Here is a 19,789-nt window from a genome sequence, read left to right on the forward strand (position 1 = left end):
ACAAGGAGCAAGGGTGCCAAGGCACAGGGTTATTTTGCGGCCTGTACCTCTTGTGCGGCTAAGTTACCTGCGGGTTCCACCTACCCTCACTGTGAGCAATGCTCAACCCCTGTGTTGCTTGCTCAGCCGGAGCCTCGGTCACTAGTGGGCCCCTCGGCTCAGGTAGACCCCCCTGCTCTCCCTGTCCAGGCGGCAGGGACAGAGTTTGCCGTTTTTGCAGAAAAACTCTCTGAGTCACTCTCACAATCCATGGCTCAGTCTATGGACAAATGGTCTGCCAAGCTGCTTGAAGCTTTGCAGTCCAGACCGGTCCTTACACAGGCCCCGGGCCCTGTTGGATCGTCGCCTCCAGGCCCCTCTCTGTCCGCGCCGCAGCGCGTTCCCAGGGGGGGGCCCTAGGTCTCACGTGGAGGACTCCTGCCCGGACCACAGTCCCAGACCGGCTAAGCGGGCCCGCTGGGAATCTTCCCCGACTTCTTCACGCTGCTCGGGTTCCCAGCTTGAGGACTCTCTGGAGGACGAGGCGGACGTCGCAGCTCAGGGCTCTGACCCTGACGTTGCTCTCAATCTTGATACACCTGAAGGGGACGCCATAGTAAATGACCTTATCTCGTCCATCAACCAGGTGTTAGATATATCTTCCCCGCCGCCACCTGTAGAGGAGTCGACTTCTCAGCAGGAGAAACACCAGTTTCGGTTCCCTAAACGTACACTGAGTGCGTTTTTCGATCACTCTAACTTCAGAGATGCTGTCCAGAAGCCCAGAGCGGTTCCGGACAAGCGCTTTACTAAGCGCCTTACTGACACACGTTACCCCTTCCCCTCTGACATAGTTAAGGGTTGGGCTCAATGTCCCAAGGTGGATCCCCCAGTCTCTAGATTGGCGGCTAGATCTGTGGTATCGGTTGCAGATGGCTCATCGCTAAAGGATGCCACGGACAGGCAGATAGAGCTCCTGGTGAAATCCATCTATGAAGCCACGGGCGCGTCTTTTGCCCCGGCTTTTGCAGCCGTGTGGGCACTCCAAGCTATCTCAGCTTGTCTGGCTGAGATTAATGCGGTCACACGTAATTCTGCTCCGCAGGTTGCGTCTTTGACTTCTCAGGCGTCAGCTTTTTCTTCCTACGCCATGAACGCAGTTCTAGCTGTACAGCGGTGGCATCCGCTAACTCTGTGGCAGTCCGCAGGGCCATGTGGCTGCGCGAATGGAAGGCAGACTCGGCTTCCAAGAGGTTCTTAACCGGTTTGCCGTTTTCTGGCGACCGCTTGTTTGGCGAACGATTGGATGAGATTATTAAGGAATCCAAGGGAAAGGACTCCTCCTTACCCCAGTCCAAACCGAAGAGACCTCAGCAACGGAAAATACAATCGAGGTTTCGGTCTTTTCGTCCCTCCGCCAAGCCTCAATCCTCTTCGTCCAGCAGGCCGGAGAAAGGCCAGAGGAACTCCTATGCGTGGCGGGCTAAGCCACGCCCCCAAAAACCCGCCGGAGGCAATGCCTCCAAGGCGGCCTCTTCATGACTCTCGGCATCCCCGAACCGCATCCTCGGTCGGTGGCAGGCTCTCCCGCTTTTGCGACGCCTGGTGGCCACATGTTCAAGACCGATGGGTGAGAGACATTCTGTCTCAAGGTTACAGGATAGAGTTCAGCTCTCGTCCCCCGACTCGTTTCTTCAGAACCTCTCCGCCCTCCGAGCGAGCCGATGCACTTTTTCAGGCGGTGAACGCTCTGAAGACAGAAGGAGTTGTGATCCCTGTTCCCCCCCCAGGAACATGGTCGCGGCTTTTACTCCAACTTGTTTGTGTTGCCAAAGAAGGACGGCATCGGTTGTGGCGGTCCTACACTCTCAGGGCCACTTGGTGATTCCCTACTTAGACGATCTTCTGGTCAGGGCACCCTCTCAGAGGGCGTGTCAAAACAGCCTTTCCGTCGCTCTGGCGACTCTCCAGCAGTTCGGGTGGATCATCAACTTCCCAAAATCCAAGTTGACACCGACCCAATCTCTGACGTACCTTGGATGGAGTTTCATACTCAGTCAGCGGTAGTCATGCTACCGCTGGACAAACAGCTTTCGCTGCAAGCAGGGGTGCAATCTCTTCTTCGGGGTCAGTCACACCCCTTGAGGCGCCTCATGCACTTCCTGGGGAAGATGGTGGCAGCGATGGAGGCAGTGCCCTTCGCGCAATTCCATCTGCGGCCACTCCAGTGGGACATTCTCCGCAAATGGGACAGGAGGTCGACTTCCCTCGACAGGAACGTCTCTCTTTCCCTTGCAACCAAGACGTCACTTCAGTGGTGGCTCCTTCCCAACTCTGTCGCAGGGAAAATCCTTCCTACCCCCAACCTGGGCTGTGGTCACCACGGACGCGAGCCTGTCAGGGTGGGGGGCGGTTTTTCCCCACCACAGGGCTCAGGGAACCTGGACTCCGATAGAGTCATCCCTTCAGATCAATATTCTGGAGATAAGGGCAGTGTATCTAGCCCTATTGGCCTTTCATCGGTGGCTGGAGGGCAGGCAGATCCGGATCCAGTCGGACAACGCCACTGCCGTCGCATACATCAACCACCAAGGCGGCACTCGCAGTCGTCAAGCCTTCCAGGAAGTCCGACGGATTCTGCAGTGGGTGGAAGCCACAGGCTCCACCATCTCCGCAGTTCACATCCCGGGTGTAGAAAACTGGGAAGCAGATTTTCTCAGTCGTCAGGGCATGGACGCGGGGGAATGGTCTCTTCACCCAGATGTGTTTCGAGAGATCTGTCGCCGCTGGGGAACGCCGGACGTCGACCTCATGGCGTCACGGCACAACAACAAAGTCCCGGCATTCATGGTCCGGTCTCAAGATCACAGAGTTCTGGCGGCGGACGCATTAGTTCAGGATTGGTCGCAGTTTCGACTGCCTTATGTATTTCCTCCTCTGGCGATGCTGCCCAGAGTGCTGCGCAAAATCAGGTCCGACTGTCGTCGCGCCATTCCCGTCGCTCCAGATTGGCCGAGGCGGTCGTGGTACCCGGATCTGTGGCATCTCACGGTGGGTCAACCGCGGGTGCTCCCAGACCGCCCAGACTTGCTGTCACAAGGGCCGTTTTTCCACCTGAATTTTGTGGCCCTCAACCTGACTGTGTGGCCATTGAGTCCTGGCTCCTAGCGTCCTCAGGGTTATCTCAAGATGTCATTGCCACCATGAGACAGGCCAGGAAACCAACGTCCGCCAAGATCTATTACAGGTCTTGGAGGATTTTCTTATCCTGGTGCTCTGATAAGGGTTTTACTCCCTGGCCTTTTGCCTTACCCACTCTTCTTTCATTCCTTCAATCCGGAATGGACAAGGGGTTGTCTCTCGGCTCTCTCAAGGGACAAGTATCGGCGCTATCTGTATTTTTTCAAAAGCGTCTAGCCAGGCTTCCGCAGGTCCGCACGTTCCTGCAGGGAGTTTGCCACATAGTCCCACCTTATAAGCGTCCGCTGGAACCCTGGGACCTTAACAGGGTGCTAACGGCTCTTCAGAAACCACCTTTCGAGCCGCTGCGGGATGTCTCTTTATCACGTCTTTCGCAGAAGGTGGCATTTCTAGTGGCAGTTACATCGCTCCGTAGAGTGTCGGAGCTGGCAGCGCTGTCATGCAAAGCCCCCTTCCTGGTTTTTCACCAGGATAAGGTGGTTCTGCGTCCTGTTCCGGAATTTCTCCCTAAGGTGGTATCTCCTTTTCATCTCAATCAGGATATCTCCTTACCTTCATTTTGCCCTAATCCAATTCACCAATGTGAAAAGGATTTGCACTCATTAGATCTGGTGAGAGCACTCCGGCTCTACGTGTCTCGCACGGCGCCCCTGCGCCGTTCAGATGCGCTCTTTGTCCTTGTCGCTGGCCAGCGTAAGGGTTCGCAGGCTTCCAAGTCAACCTTGGCTCGGTGGATCAAGGAACCGATTCTTGAAGCCTACCGTTCTTCTGGGCTTCCGCTTCCTTTGGGGCTGAAAGCCCATTCTACCAGAGCCGTGGGTGCATCCTGGGCATTGCGGCACCGGGCGACGGCTCAGCAGGTGTGTCAGGCAGCTACCTGGTCTAGTCTGCACACTTTCACGAAACACTATCAGGTGCATACCTATGCTTCGGCAGACGCCAGTCTAGGTAGGCGAGTCCTTCAGGCGGCGGTTGCCCACCTGTAAGAGGGGGTCGTTTTCGGCTCTTTTTATCGAGGTATTCTTTTACCCACCCAGGGACTGCTTTTGGACGTCCCAATTGTCTGGGTCTCCCAATGGAGCGACAAAGAAGAAGGGAATTTTGTTTACTTACCGTAAATTCCTTTTCTTCTAGCTCCTATTGGGAGACCCAGCACCCGCCCCTGTTCCCTTCGGGCTGTTGTTCTTTTGTGTACACATGTTGTTCATGTTGAATGGTTCTTTTGGTTCATGGTTTTCAGTTCTCCGAACATCCTTCGGATTGAATTTACCTTAGACCAATTTATAAGTTTCCTCCTTCCTGCTTTTGCACCAAAACTGAGGAGCCCGTGATGCACGGGAGGGTGTATAGGCAGAGGGGAGGGGTTACACTTTTTAAAGTGTAATACTTTGTGTGGCCTCCGGAGGCAGAAGCTATACACCCAATTGTCTGGGTCTCCCAATAGGAGCTAGAAGAAAAGGAATTTACGGTAAGTAAACAAAATTCCCTTCTTTGTCCAGCTGTCACTCCCAAGTATTGTACAACCTGCCCCTCAGTGATCAGTAAGGTATCCCCTATCCTAGGAATATATATCCATCAGAGTGAGTTGGGGCTTGTGGAGTTGGCTCAGGAGCTTGACTCCCTGTATATGTGTCTGATGCCAGCTGAATTTTAATGACAGGCATTTGTGTGATCAAAACATCATATCTATCATATGATGCCATTAAAATAATCAGCTCTCAACATACAAAACATAATCCCTTACATGACTGCAACACTGGTCTTGATGTATTGAGCCTAATGTTAGAGCCAAAAGTTGTTTTTACACTGTGTAAGGGGCACTTTGCACACTACGACATCGCAGCTGCGATGTCGGTGGGGTCAAATCGAAAGTGACGCACATCCGGCGTCGCAGTCGATATCGTAGTCTGTAAATCTTTTTTGATACGATTAAGGAGCGCAAAAACGTCCAAATCGTATCAACGGTGTAGCGTCGGTCATTTCCATAATTTCAGAAGGACCGATATTACGATGTAGTTCCTCGTTCCTGCGGCAGCACACATCGCTGTGTATGAAGCCGCAGGAGCGAGGAACATCACCTTATCTGCGTCCTGCGGCTCACGCCGGCTATGCGGAATGACGGAGGTGGGCGGGATGTTTACGTCCCGCTCATCTCCGCCCCTCCACTTCTATTGGCCGCCTGCCATGTGACGTCGCTATGACGCCGCACGACCCGCCCCCTTAATAAGGAGGCGGTTCGCCGGCCAGAGCGACGTCGCAGGGCAAGTGAGTGCATGTGAAGCTGCCGAAGCGATAATGTGCGCTACGCCAGCTATCACCATGATATCGCAGCTGCGACGAGGGCGGGGACTATCGCGCTCAGCATCGCAAGCATCGGCTTGCGATGTCGTAGTGTGCAAAGTGCCCTTTAGTGTGTGAATTGTCAGAACGAGGCTCTATAGGCCTACATTGTATCATAAACCGTTCACATGTAGACCCCAGTGTGATCCTGTGAGTTGGAGTTTTAGTCATGTGAGTGAAAAGTGGACAGGAGCCGTGGTTGAAAAGGTAATCAGTGTATGAGCACACTTACACCATACTGCATACACATTTAGGGCCCTTTCACAAGTCTGTTTCAACAATTATGCACATGTAACACGTTTCCAGATGTTAAAAAGGGATGGGAGGGGGTCTGCCTGTCAGTGTTCAAATTATACGCCGCATACTGCATCAAAATGTTCTGCATGGATGGAAGCCTTTTCTAAAGAAGATGGTATGAAACCTGTCTGGCACCATTCTTTCTTTCACTGGAGAACCCCTTTAACACTTATTTCCAGCACTTTTCTATTTTGATAATTCAAGTGTGGGTGACAAGAATGCCGATCTGTTTTTACAGGAAGAGCTGTATGAAACTACCAGCGAATCCGAATCTGAAGGGGAGACAGAATCAGGAAGCGCTGGTCTCATAGATGTGGAAGATTTGGGAAAGGCCATGAGCAGCATGAAGAAAGCGAAAGTGAGTAACGGTGATGGGTGTAATGTCTCATAAGGGTCCATACAGTGTTCTCTGCGTTCTTGTGTAAGGTGAACGATAGACCTTCTAAAAACTGTACATAACATTGTTATTACATGGTTTACCTATGCAGCTGTAGGTAAAAATGGAAGTCCTGCCTTTTGAATCCAGCATTGTTTGTAGGATCAGTGTTTGACCACTAGATGTCGCCAGACGTGGAGTAACAGCCTAGAGAAATGCCTGACAGTAACAGAATTGACTGCTTTGCTCACAAGCTATGATTGGGCCAATCTAAAAACTGTCAGGAACGAAATTAATGAATTATTTTCCTTCAAACATTTCATCACCTCTTGACGCACAATTGTGCTTGTTATTAGTGTGCTATAACATTGTAGTTTTGCCTGTTCACCAAAACCTGAAAGCTGTACAGTATAAATGTTACACATTCATTACAGTGTAATGGTATGTGCTACATTAAAACAGAAGGAAAAGTTTTCTACACACATAGGTAATGATATATAGAAAGACTCCTATTTCAGAATTAAAAGCCAGTTTTCCACTTGAAATCCCTACTTTTCTTTTTTGGATTATAGTTTATGGAGCTTAAGTAACTGACCGGGGATCTGCACTCGCTATTTGTAGTATTTATATGGGTTCATTTCTATTGCTATTGCTATAGATAGCTAATGTCCAGGCCGTTCTCTAATTCTCTATGTAGCAGTAGGCTAAATGGGATCCAATGCAGTCTGAACCAAACATCTGTCACTAACAATATTTTTTTTCTTTACTTTTGGAGAACTAAATAAACGTTAAGCCTTCATTTACAGGCACAAAACACAAATCAAAGAGTAAAAAGGGACAGAGCGGTTGGTTAAGTATTTTGTTTTTTTTTCTTTACTCCAGAGCATTGGTGGAAATGTGGAATTTTGATGTGTATATTCAGATTTCCACTTCAACCAAGGGTGGTGTTAACAGAGATTTTTTTTTCTGGGGCTGATACAATGCTCTGGATACAACATAAGTAGAGCTGGTTGAACTTGCAAAAAAATGGGACTGGCGGGTCCCTGCTCCATTAAAAAAAAAACAAAACCAAACAAAAAAACCCAATTCACTCCGGAATCCGGTACCCAAAAAAGTCTATGGGGACCAGAGTCTGGAGATTAAAAACGTTGGTGGAAGGGATAGGGGGGTAGGAGCACGCACGGTCTGTTCAGAGTCTGTGTCATGGCAGCACACTCCTTCCGGGTCACGCTTTCCCTTCCGGAGCCGACAATTGGCCATTCACTGCCTTGCCCGCCCATCTGCGTGTGTAATTGGTTGCAGTTAGACACGCCCCCACCCTGAGTGTCAGCTGACTTCAATCACAGGCGCCAAGATGGGTGGACGGGGAAAGTGTCTACGGGTCAGTATGGTGAGTGTGCATGTACATGGAAACACATGTGGCCCGCTCCTGTCAGAAGAGTGTACAGCTGTGGCGCGTGATGTGATGCGAGACTCGTACAAGTTTGGCGTGACATCACCCGCCATGGCCTGCCGCTCTCTGAATGTTAGCGTGCATGTACATAGAAACACATGTGGCCCGCTCATGTTAAGAGAGTGTGCGGCAGTGTTTGATGTGACACGAGACTCGCGTAAGACCCTCGCAAGTGTGACTCCGGCCTAAGAGAAACCGCATGTGTTTTTTTTTTTTTTTGTTTAAATAATTTAGAAAAAAACAAAAAACGACGTGCAGTCCCCCCCAATTTTGATACCCAGCCATGATAAAGCCAGCTAGGGGCTGGTATTCTCAGCCCGGTGTTGCCACATCCATTAGATGTGACAATCCCGGTGCTTTACTGGCTCTTCCCGAACTGCCCTGGTTCAGTGGCAATCTGGGTAATAGCTGGGGTTGATAACAGCGCACAGCTGCTACTAAACCCTAGGTTAGTCATGGCACAGGCGTCTGAGAAACCTGCATCACTAACCTGTAAATGACAGTAAATAAGTACAAACACAGAGAAAAAAATCCTTTATTTGGAATAAAATATAAAAAACACATCCTCTTTTACCACTTTATTAACCCCCACACAACCTTCCAGGTCGTGTGTAATCCACACAACGTCCCCCGCCGCTTCCAGCTCTGCTAAATTTTACCGCGAGCGGCCATAGAACAAGTCCGCCGGCTGTGAGTGTGGACAATGACTTAGCCGGGCTGATCGATGACTGCAGGCAGACACTGTCAGAGTCTGGGGGTGTGTCTGACTGAAACCAGTCATAGACGACAGGACGGCTGATGGGCGGGAAAAGCATGGAAAGTTGTGTGTATGTGATGAGCCTATTGCGCAGTACAGGAGGTGAATGCGCGACCCGGAAGCAGTTTGCCACCATGACACAGAGTCTCCATAAGTATGAAATGTTCGCTTAATTATTGTTTGCTTTATTTTTCCTTTAATTTCCCCAGTGCTGAATCAGGATTATACACCCGGAATTCTGGGCCTGGGTACGGCACGGATCGGGACTTTTACAGTCCGGGTCCGCACAGCCCTAAACATAAGAATGTGACAAACACTGATAGTGCGATGATTATCACTAGGAGTGAGGAGTTGTTGTGATCAAACTGAAAAAGCCCGTTCTCAAATTCTCGGGGGAGTGTACCTTTTTCTTTTTCCCTCACGTGTGACTTTGCCTGCTTATGATTGGGCAATGTTATACAGTGGAAAAAGTAAATACGACACCAGAGAAGAATCTGTTAACATTTTCTTCTTGAAAGGGAAATTTGAATATAAAACATTAAAAGTCCTTCTTTCCTCAACACTGCTGATAGAAAAAATGAAAAGATTTATTTTGCCCCTTTGCCCCCTTTTTGTACATACGTACATACAGTTTAATTTATAAAGCTTTGTGAAAGGAAACTGTTTAACCCCTGCTTGGCTGTGCACTAACTAGACATCATCTTCCCTGACTACACTGGTGGCCTACTGCCAACGACCCGAAAATGCACAAGATTGTAGTTCCTTTCTCACACAATAGAATAAATGGAGGCTCGTAGCCCCCAGTAACAGTCTATTGCGCAGTCACCTCCTGCCTCTTCAGTTTTCTTACAACTAAAGTGTACACTGTTCACCTTTACAAGCCTAGTAAGGAATTAGCCCATTACCGGCACAGGCTGAGGGCTACAGAGGAAAATGGGCTAGGAAAGGAACTGCTGATCATTTTCATTAAAAATCCAGGCTTGAAAACAGGAGCACCAAAACCCTTAGGATAATACACTCTTCTAGGGCTATCCATCTTTTCCTGGATGAGAGATACTGTATATTTCCTAACACCTGGTAGTATATGAAAGGCATCCTGGGGAAATACAGCAATCCACCAAGCTTGACTATAGGTGGGTAACATAGGAACTAGAAGACTGTGCCTTTGGTGAGTCCTCTGTATTAAATGACTTGGCCTTTGTAAACTCCTAAGAGGCATTTAATTGGCGGACTGCACAAATGGTCATAAATAAATAGTAATGTAGGTATTAATTGTCCATCTTTCAGATACATTGGAGCATTATTCTGTTACTTACATATACTTATAGTTATTTGTGATGATATACATGGCGGCTCACTGGGTAATCATGCAAAGCGGCCTAAAGACACCCCCCAGATAATTTTGTGAGCCATGCCCCCTTGGTAAAGACTATAAAAATTAGCACTGCATAAAAAGGCCCATGTGTCTGGAACCGAATGGAGGATTGAAGTATTAGTAATCGAATAACAATAAGTAAAATACTCTGGGCAGGGGAATAAAATATGAGAAGGAACTTGCCACTTTCGACTTGGTGACTGTTCCTCTTCAAAGATGGATCTTAAAATGCCCAAAAAATGTCTTCACAAGTGCATGTTAAAAAAATAAAACTCCTTTAGCTGTTAGGAAAGGTGTGTTTTTTTTTTTTTTTGTTTTTTTTTTTTGTTTTCTTTTCCCCATGTAACTAGGATCTGTATGCCCTCACTGCCATTGGCTGTTTAAGTCTCTAAATGCCGCGATTGATAGTGACCACCGCATATTAAAGGCTAGAAAGGGAGGAGGGGGTAGGCTACCTTTCTCACTCCATTGGCCCCCATGACACGATTACAGGGAACTGATGATTTTCATGGCAGCAGGATGTCATGACCTACAGTGCTTGTTTGCCTGCTACAGTGACCTGTTAGACCATGCCAAGAACTGATCTAACACGAACAGGTGTTGCATTGCCATGCATATATGTATCTCAATGCATTACACCAGTGACCAAGCTAATAAAAAAGTTACATAGAGTGTCTAAGTAAAAAAAGAAAAAAAGTTTAAAACCATTGTAAAATATTTTTAAAACACAAAGAACAAAAAGTGAATAAAATTCCTGACAAGAACAACACTTTGACCTCCGAAGATAATAAGCCATCACTTGGGTCGGTCAGTGGAACAAAACCCCAAACCCCCACCCCAAAAAAAACAGTTCAATAAATCATGGCGATGCACAAATTATTTTTTTTCTATAAAACTGTTTTCATTGTGTAAGAGCCTATATAAGTTTGGACACACCTTCTCATTCAAAGAGTTTTCTTTATTTTCATGACTCTGAAAATTGTAGGTTCACATTGAAGGCATCAAAACTATGAATTAACACATGTGGAATGAAATACAAAAAAGTGTGAAACAACTGAAAATATGTCTTATATTCTAGGTTCTTCAAAGTAGCCACCTTTTGCTTTGATTACTTCTTTGCACACTCTTGGCATTCTCTTGATGAGCTTCAAGAGGTAGTCAACGGAAATGGTTTTCACTTCACAGGTGTGCCCTGTCAGGTTTAATAAGTGGGATTTCTAGCCTTATAAATGGGGTTGGGACCATCAGTTGTGTTGTGCAGAAGTCTAGTGGATACACAGCTGATAGTCCTACTGGATAAACTGTTAGAATTTGTATAATGGCAAGAAAAAAAGCAGCTAGGTAAAGAAAAACGAGTGGCCATCATTACTTTAAGAAATTAAGGTCAGTCAGTCCGAAAAATTGGGAAAACTTTGAAAGTGTCAAGTGCAGTGGCAAAAACAATCAAACGCTACAAAGAAACTGGCTCACATGAGGACCCCCCCAGGAAAGGAAGACCAAGAGTCACCTCTTCTGCGGAGGATAAGTTTATCCGAGTCACCAGCCTCAGAAATCACAGGTCAACAGCAGCTCAGATTAGAGACCAGGTCAATGCCACACAGAGTTCTAGCAGCAGACGCATCTCTAGAACAACTGTTAAGAGATGACTTTGTGCAGCAGGCCTTCATGGTAAAATAGCTGCTAGGAAACCACTGCTAAGGACAGGCAACAAGCAAAGATACTTGTTTTGGCTAAAGAACACAAGGAATGGACATTAGACCAGTGGAAATCTGTGCTTTGGTCTGATGAGTCCAAATTTGAGATCTTTGGATCCAACCACCGTGCCTTTGTGTGACGCAGAAAAGTTGAACAGATGGACTCTACATGCCTGGTTCCCACCGTGAAGCATGGAGGAGGAGGTGTGATGGTGTGGGGGTACTTTGCTGGTGACACTGTTGGGGATTTATTCAAAATTGAAGGCTTACAGAACCAGCATGGCTACCAAAGCATCTTGCAGCGGCATGCTATTCCATCCGGTTTGCGTTTAGTTGGACCATCATTTATTTTTCAACAGGACAATGACCCCAAACACACCTCCAGGCTGTGTAAGGGCTATTTGACTAAGGAGAGTGATGGGGTGCTACACCAGATGACCTGGCCTCCACAGTCACCAGACCTGAACCCAATTGAGATGGTTTGGAGTGAGCTGGACCGCAGAGTGAAGGCAAAAGGGCCAACAAGTGCTAAGCATCTCTGGGAACTACTTCAAGACTATTGGAAAACCATTTCTGGCAACTACCTCTTGAAGCTCATCAAGAGAATGCCAAGAGTGTGCAAAGCAGTAATGAAAGCAAAAGGGGGCTACTTTGAAGAACCTAGAATATAAGACATATTTTCAGTTGTTTCACACTTTAAGTATTTCATTCCACATGTGTTAATTAATAGTTCTGATGCCTTTAATGTGAATCTACAATTTTCAGAGTCATGAAAATAAAGAAAACTCTTTGAATGAGAAGGTGTGTCCAAACTTTTGGTCTGTACTGTGTACATGTGTGTGTGTATATATAGATAGATAGATATAGATCTGTGTGTGTATGTGTGTGTAGTATTGACCTGAAGTAGATGTCTGGCTTATCAAACTGTGAATGGCATAAAATAGATTCCAAAGAACAATTCCTCAATTGCTATTTGTTCGTTCTACTTTAAAAATCAGAATAGAAAGCAATAACTTTTTTTAATCCAGTGATGCAAAAAAAAAACACCTCTCATTTTGCAAAAGACAAGTCTTCACATGCATGACGGTTGGAGGAAAAATAGAAAAATTATAGCTCTCAAAATATGGTGATGCAAAAACTTAAAGAGCATTTAGTTTGTAATATAAACCTATATAAGCCATATAAATCTGGTATCCTTGTAATCCTACTGACCTGAGGAATAAAGCCTCCTAATCACTTATACTGCATGGAGAACTACATAAAAAACAAACACCGATTTTGAACTGCTGTTCGAGTGTTCATCCTTCCAAAGATTGCAGTAGGGTTCGGCTCACGTATATCCTGTGTTACCCGTACATCAGATTTGCTTGTACATGTGTAAAATATGTGATTAAGACAGAATCCACAATGGAACATTCCCTACAATGAGACAGAGTGGGGTCACTTTGGACTGTCTGGACTATGATCCAGCAGTTTCCATCTTTTTAGGCACGCATAAAAGTGTGGAAAAGTGTTAGTGACTGCGCTGCTGCAGAAGAGGAAGAATCCACACGCCGGAGTAGTTGAGAATAGTTTTATAAAACTAGCCTTGAGTCTGGATTCTTCCGCTCTTGCAGCAGCGCAGTCACTCTAAGGGCTAAGCCACACGGCGAGAAAATCGGTGCGAGTGGAGTGTGATAAAACATCGCATTCCCCTCGGACCAATTCTAGCCTGTGTGACAGCACACATGAGCGATTATTTTCTCAGCCCTAATCGGACCGAGAAAACAATCGCAGCATGCTGCGATTGTAATCCGAGACTCTTTCTCTCGCACCCATTCAAGTGAATGGGGCGAGAGAAAAATCGCACTGCACTCGCGGTACACCGGTGTACTGCCAGTGCAATGCGAGAATGTCTATAGCCGGCTACACAGGCGAGAGGGAGAGAAATCCCTCCCTCCCCTCCTGAGTGCCGGCCCGCCCCCCGCAGCTGAGGTCTGCTCGCACGAACGGACCTCAGTTGCAAGGACACAAGCATGAGACTCGGCTCTGCTGTACTGCCAGCATGAGCCGAGTCTCATGCAAGGGGATCGCAGTAGTGCCCGTGTGGCCCCGGCCTAACGCTTTTACTCCATTTAATTGTGCAGAAGAGGATCAATTCTGAACAGCCAATCACAGCAATTTCAATGTTTTGGCAAATGAAATTGCCTTAAACACTGAAGTTCAGCTATGATCGGTGCCATAGCAGCACCGATCATGGGCTGTAGTTGGGCAGTTTGAGCATCACCAGCCCCAGCACTGATTGGTGCTATCAGACGTCATTATCCAATTGCTCCACTCAGTGGGCACAAATGCAGTTTGACTGCACAGTGAAGCAATTCGCTTGTACTTCAGTATTTTTTTTTTTTTACTAAAATGAAATCAGAATTAGTGCTCGGTAATTGTTGTTTTTTTTTTTTTTTCTTACTGATGTCCGTTTAGTAACAGAATTTTAGTGTAATTTTTTTGGTAGTTCAGTAATTATACTATAATTTTCCCTACTGCATAGAATTATGATTAGTGTAATTTAGTTTCTGGTGCTCAGTAATTGTGTTTACAGTTATCCATTAGTATAGGGGTTTTTTTTTTATTTTACTAATTTTTTTTATATATATATATATATATTTTTTTTTAATTCTATGTTTTTTTTCTTAATTCTATATTTAATTAAAAAAAAAAAGTTTACACCAAAACACACAGCTAGAATTTGTTTATCCCACACACACGCGTGCATTCTTCCCAAAGACGATATTCAGTCAAGGAGGTATACAAATTATTTTCCTCCGACACTGATAGTGAGAGAGAAGATGCCACCTTCCTCTATTTTTCCTCCTCCTCTTCTTCTTCCTTCAGTGATATTGAATCCCCACGCAGAAGCCCCAGAACTGCAAATGAGCCAGCAGACACCGTTATTGACCTCCTATGGCCCTCACCCCCTGACAATTGAGCCTCAGATTCCTGATTTGGCAGTTCAATTAGGAATCTAATGTAACACTGAATGCCTCACAGAAATTGACTTTTTCAAAAATAATTTTCTCTGAGAATTGTGTAAATTTCATGGTGGACAAGACCATTTTGTACGTCCAACAATGTTTGGCCCAAAACTCCACGCTATTATTTGCATATTATTTATATCGGCAATATTGGAGTGTTGATGTTTTATAGAACACCCTAGTTTTCCACATGGCTATGACCTGGAAATGCATGGACTCTATTCACAAATACTTGCATTTCAGAAAGGAAGCATGACTGCAACTTTGACCGACTTTTTAAAAGTCAGCCGTTCATTAATCACTTCAGCAACAAATTTGATGTGGTGTTCATTCCTACAGTCCCCCAAGGGACATTTGCGTAGATGAGTCCTTAATACAGTTCAAGAAGAGACTTAAATTTTGGGAATAATTGCCCAGTAAAAGGGCAAGGTATGGAATAATATTGTACAAACTTTGAGAGAGTTCCTCAGAGTGCAAGCACGGCTTTAGTGTTTAAAGGGAAGGACACCCGGATTCAACTCCCTGAATGCCCCCTTGTCCTGGAAGTGAGGGGGAATATGTTGTTGTTCTTGGTGCACTCCCTGCTGGATAAGAGTTATCACCTTTTATGTAGATACTTTTTTACATCAACATCCCACTGTTCAAATCACTCTCTACCAGCGCTATCACAGTATGCGGTACTGTGCGCTGAAATCCGAGTGGATGTTCTTTTTATGGCCACAATAAATGGTAATGGCAGCACCCTCACTACCATACGAGGTACCTCTACACTGGTCCACAAACCCGAGTGTGCCCTGGGGTACAATAAGATGCTATGCGGGGCATGTCACTTCTGACTATGTCAGGGTGCACTGGTAGGATCTAAACCTGTAGATATATAGAATAGATAGAACCTGTAGATATATAGAATATCAATATAACCAGGCACTCCAATTCAGTGAAACAATTTTTTTTTAATTCTTGAAAAAGCGGCCAATCCAATATATCAGACATTTCGGTCTTGAACATAGACCTTCATCAATGAGACATGTTAGTGAGGTAATGCTGCTCGCTGGCGTCCCTCTCACAAGCGGTGGATAACACGCGCACTCCTGATGCCAAGGACGAGCAGCATTACCTCAGCAGCATGTCTCACTGATGAAGGTCTATGTTCTGAAACGTCTGTTATATTGGATTGGCTGCTTTTCAAGAATTAGAAATGTTTTTATTCCACTGAATTTGAGTGCCTGGTTATATTGATATTTAATCTGGGATACAATAAGAACATGGGGGAATTTGATCTCCCTGATCAAATCCTCCAGCCATACAGTGCCATGCGAAAGCTAAGGTGTGGTACAAGAAGCTGGCTGTGCACATTGTACAGAAGGCAAATTATAACACCTATGGGCTATCATGATGTACAGGCCAGATTGGCGCATTCGGTCAATTTTAGGAGATGTTGATCAAGACCCTTATTCAGGATGGAGAGGAGCGAGGAACCCCTGGAACGGAAGGTGCACGTATAGTATGAGGGAAACATTTTCCTGGTGAGGTCCTGCAATCTGGAAAGCAAGGAAAGTGCAAAAAAGGTGCAAGGTGTGTTATAGAAGGGGGATAAGAAAGGACACTTTTTCAGTGTGACACCTACTTTTAAAGTGTACCACTTATCTATGGGCTATTACATTTTTTTTTTTCTGAGTTATTGCATTACTTATTATACTCTACACAACTCAAATATGCCGCCACATTGTAAAATTCACATACTAGGAAAATATTAGATCATTTCCAATATAGGGCGTGTGTGTGTGTGTGTGTGTGTGTGTGTGTGTGTTTTTGTGTTCTACTGTTTTAGATCTCAAGGGCTCTGCACGCAACATGGCGACAGCAATCCATTCTTTCAAAGTGTGCGTGTCACTCCTTCATTTTGGAGCTCGGCACTGTGCCCAAACAGTGGTTTTGCACTACATATTGGGTATCTACAATACTCAGGAGAAATTGTACTACAGAATTTGGCGTCCTTTTTCTTCTGTCACCCTTCTGAAAATAACAAAAATAGACTAAAACAAAATTTTTATGGGAAAATTTGATTTATTTTCACTTTTGTAAGTTATAATTTCTGTGAAACACCTGGGGGTTTAAGGTGCTCACCACACATCTAGTTTAGATCCCTGAAAGAATTTGTTTCCAAAATGGGGTCACTTTTGGTGGGTTTCCACTGTTTAGGCACATCATGGACTCTCCAAACACTACATGGCATCTGTTATTGATTCCAGACAATTTGGAGTTCCAAAAGTCATATGTCATTCCTTTTCTTCCAAGCCCTGCTGTGTGCCCAAACAGTAGTTTTCCACCACATATGGGGTATCTATGTACTCTGTAGAAATTGCACAACAAATCGTACAGTGTATTTTTTCCTGTTTACTCTTGTGAAAATGCAAAATTTGAGGTTAAAGTAACATTTATATGGTGAAAAAGTAAAATTTTCATTTTTTTCCTTCCACTTTCATTTGCTTTACAGAATAATAAACTTATTTAATGTTGGGTTATTTATCAATTTATTTTCTGTGACATATCTCTCTGATTTAAAGGCATAAAAATTCAAAGTTAGAAAATTATAAATTTTTTTCTTAAATTTTCATTAAATTTACAACTTTTTCATAAACAAATAATATCAAGCTAAATGTACCACAAACGTGAAGTACAAAGTACTAAAAAACAATCTCAGGATCACTGGGATATGTTAAAGCACTTCAAAATTATTACAACATAAAGTGACACCAGTCAAAATGGAAACATTTGGCCTGGTCAGAAATGTGGAAAACAGCTTTGGCGGTAAGGGGTTAAAAGATAAATATGAAAAACTACTAGCTTAGTACTTGCTTGGGTTCTGTCAACAGACTTAGCAATATTAACTGAATACTTTATTACAGGGCTCCTCAGCCTTTTACGTCTGGGACCTTATCAGATGGCTAAAAATAATGCCTGGCCTCGCCATTAGTGGTGCACAGTTGAGACCAAATGAAAAATATTGCTCATATTAATAACATACAAAAGGTCAGGAAGCAAAATGTAATCCAAGTAACAAAATGAGTCATTTATGTAGGTAAACAGGAGTGAGCTGCATACAGAAAGAAAGCAATGTGCAGCTTACAATCACTTCTGTGAATACTTGCGCTACAGCTCAGTCCTACCGACAACTCATGGGCAGCTGAATGGTGAGGCTATCCTGCAAAGCAGTACTTTACTAGATAAAGATCTTTACTAAAAAGATCATTGACGGAAAAAATTTCATGGAGTGTGCAGACTGTATGCTGGTGTCACCCCACACGGTGAGATATGGAGTGTGTAGACCAGGGGTCTCAAACACGCGGCCTGTGGGCCGAATGCGGCCCATCAGGCTGCTTCGTGCGGCCCCCAGGCCCGTTTCCCTGTTCACTATCGCAGCCACTGTCTGCACTTTGTTAGATGAGTGTTTTGCCGGCGCTGCGTTCTCAGAGGCAAGGACTGTGCGCGCTCAGCGTCGGCAAAACATTCATCTGACATAAATTGCTGCCAGTGACTGTGGCCCCTGCACCAGACGCGATAGTCACCGGGGCACGGCCTGCAGACAGCAAGAAGCAGAGATGAGGAGCCGAGGGAACGCGGGACAGGTGAGAAGAATGGTGTTTTTTTATTTTTTGTGTATGTGAAGGAGGGCACATTAACCCCTTAGCAACCTATGACATACTGGGTACGTCATGGCTCCCTGGTACTTAAGGACCCATGACATACCCAGTACGTCATGGCGAAATCGCAGCCCCGGTGGCTGCGATCGCTGTTTGCATTGCAAATAGAAAATACCTTAGATTCGGGGAGGAGGGAACCTCAGGAGGCGTGATGTCTCCTCCCCGGACCTACGGAGGCTGTGATTGGCTGTGCGGCGTTCGTCAGCCAATCACAGCCACTGTAATGTTTCAGCCATTGAATATGGCTGTAACACTGAAATCCAGCCCTGATCAGTGCAGCTGTAGCACCGATCATTCGCTGGAGCTGGGTGACCTGTGTTTCACCCGCCTCTAGCTCTGATTGAAGAGACCGGCCTTGTGACCAATCTCTACAATCACTGTGGATCTGGGGCCGGAGACCGCCCCCCTCAGCTTCTCTCCGGCGTCTGTGGGTGGAAGCCGAGAGCGATCGGTAAATTATAGCGCCCCCTTTCACCCGCCGCCACTGCCCCCACCACCCATAACTACAGGATGGGGACATTACTATAGAATAGTGACAAGATTGGCACATGACTATAGGATAGGGACAAGATGGGCACATTACTATAGAATAGGGACAAGGTGGGCACATGTCTATAGGATGGGGACAAGGTGGGCACATGTCTATAGGATGGGGACAAGGTGGGCACATGACTATAGAATAGGGACAAGGTGGGCACATGTCTATAGGATGGGGACAAGGTGGGCACATTACTATAGAATAGAGACAAGATGGGCACATGACTATAGGATGGGGACAAGGTGGGCACATTACTATAGAATAGGGACAAGGTGGGCACATGTCTATAGGATGGGGACAAGGTGGGCACATGACTATAGGATGGGGAAAAGGCTGGGGACATTACTAAAAGATGGGAACATTACAAGGATGGGCATAATACTATTGGATGGGGACATTACTATAGAATAGGGACAAGACTGGGGTCCTTACTATAGGATGGGGACAAGGTTGGCACATTACTATAGGATGGGGACATTACTAAAAGATGTTGACCAAAATTTCTATATAGTGATAATTGTAACACTATTAGTTACAAGAAATGGATAAAATGTAAAAAAAACCAAAATAATGCATGACTTTTTTTTTTTTACCATCAAAATTTTTTTTTTGTTATATTTAACCGAAGAATCTGCACATTTGTTATAATAAACAAGTGAAAAATGTTGAAAATCAGTGATCCAAAGGTGTGTAAAAAAATATATATGGTACCAATAAAAATGTCACTTTGTCCCGCAAAGAATGCGGCCCCCCAAATTATTTTTTTCCTCTGTGCGGCTGTTGTAGCTGTTCTGTTTTGTCACAAGTCAGCTTATGGGATCACTAGTGAGGTCCTCTGAATTAGGCCTCTTCAGACCTAATCAAGATCGAGCGCTCGGAGAAAAAGACCTGCATTCATGTGAGCATGATCAATTTTCTGTTTATTCAGCTAAGGTACAGTTTATACCATTTACAGATCAATGTGATATTGCAAAAAAGGCTTCTAGCTGGACTTTACAAGTTGCTCATATGACCTTTAAGTTTTAGCAAAACAAAAATGTAGAGTCATGCATATGAGATAAGAA

The 19,789-nt window shown here is 45.4% G+C and overlaps 1 protein-coding gene across 1 annotated transcript in view; it reads left to right on the top strand.

The window, feature by feature from the left end:
• LOC142291656 (S-adenosyl-L-methionine-dependent tRNA 4-demethylwyosine synthase TYW1-like) overlaps nucleotides 1-19,789 on the top strand; it is a 293,905-nt gene that overhangs the window by 46,231 nt on the left and 227,885 nt on the right. Inside the window, exon 7 of the mRNA XM_075336334.1 lies at nucleotides 6,056-6,175. Coding sequence (XP_075192449.1) covers nucleotides 6,056-6,175 — 120 coding nt within the window. The remainder of the gene's footprint in view (nucleotides 1-6,055; nucleotides 6,176-19,789) is intronic.

This window comes from Anomaloglossus baeobatrachus, chromosome 2, assembly GCF_048569485.1.
Source record: "Anomaloglossus baeobatrachus isolate aAnoBae1 chromosome 2, aAnoBae1.hap1, whole genome shotgun sequence".
Taxonomy (NCBI): Eukaryota; Metazoa; Chordata; class Amphibia; order Anura; family Aromobatidae; genus Anomaloglossus; species Anomaloglossus baeobatrachus.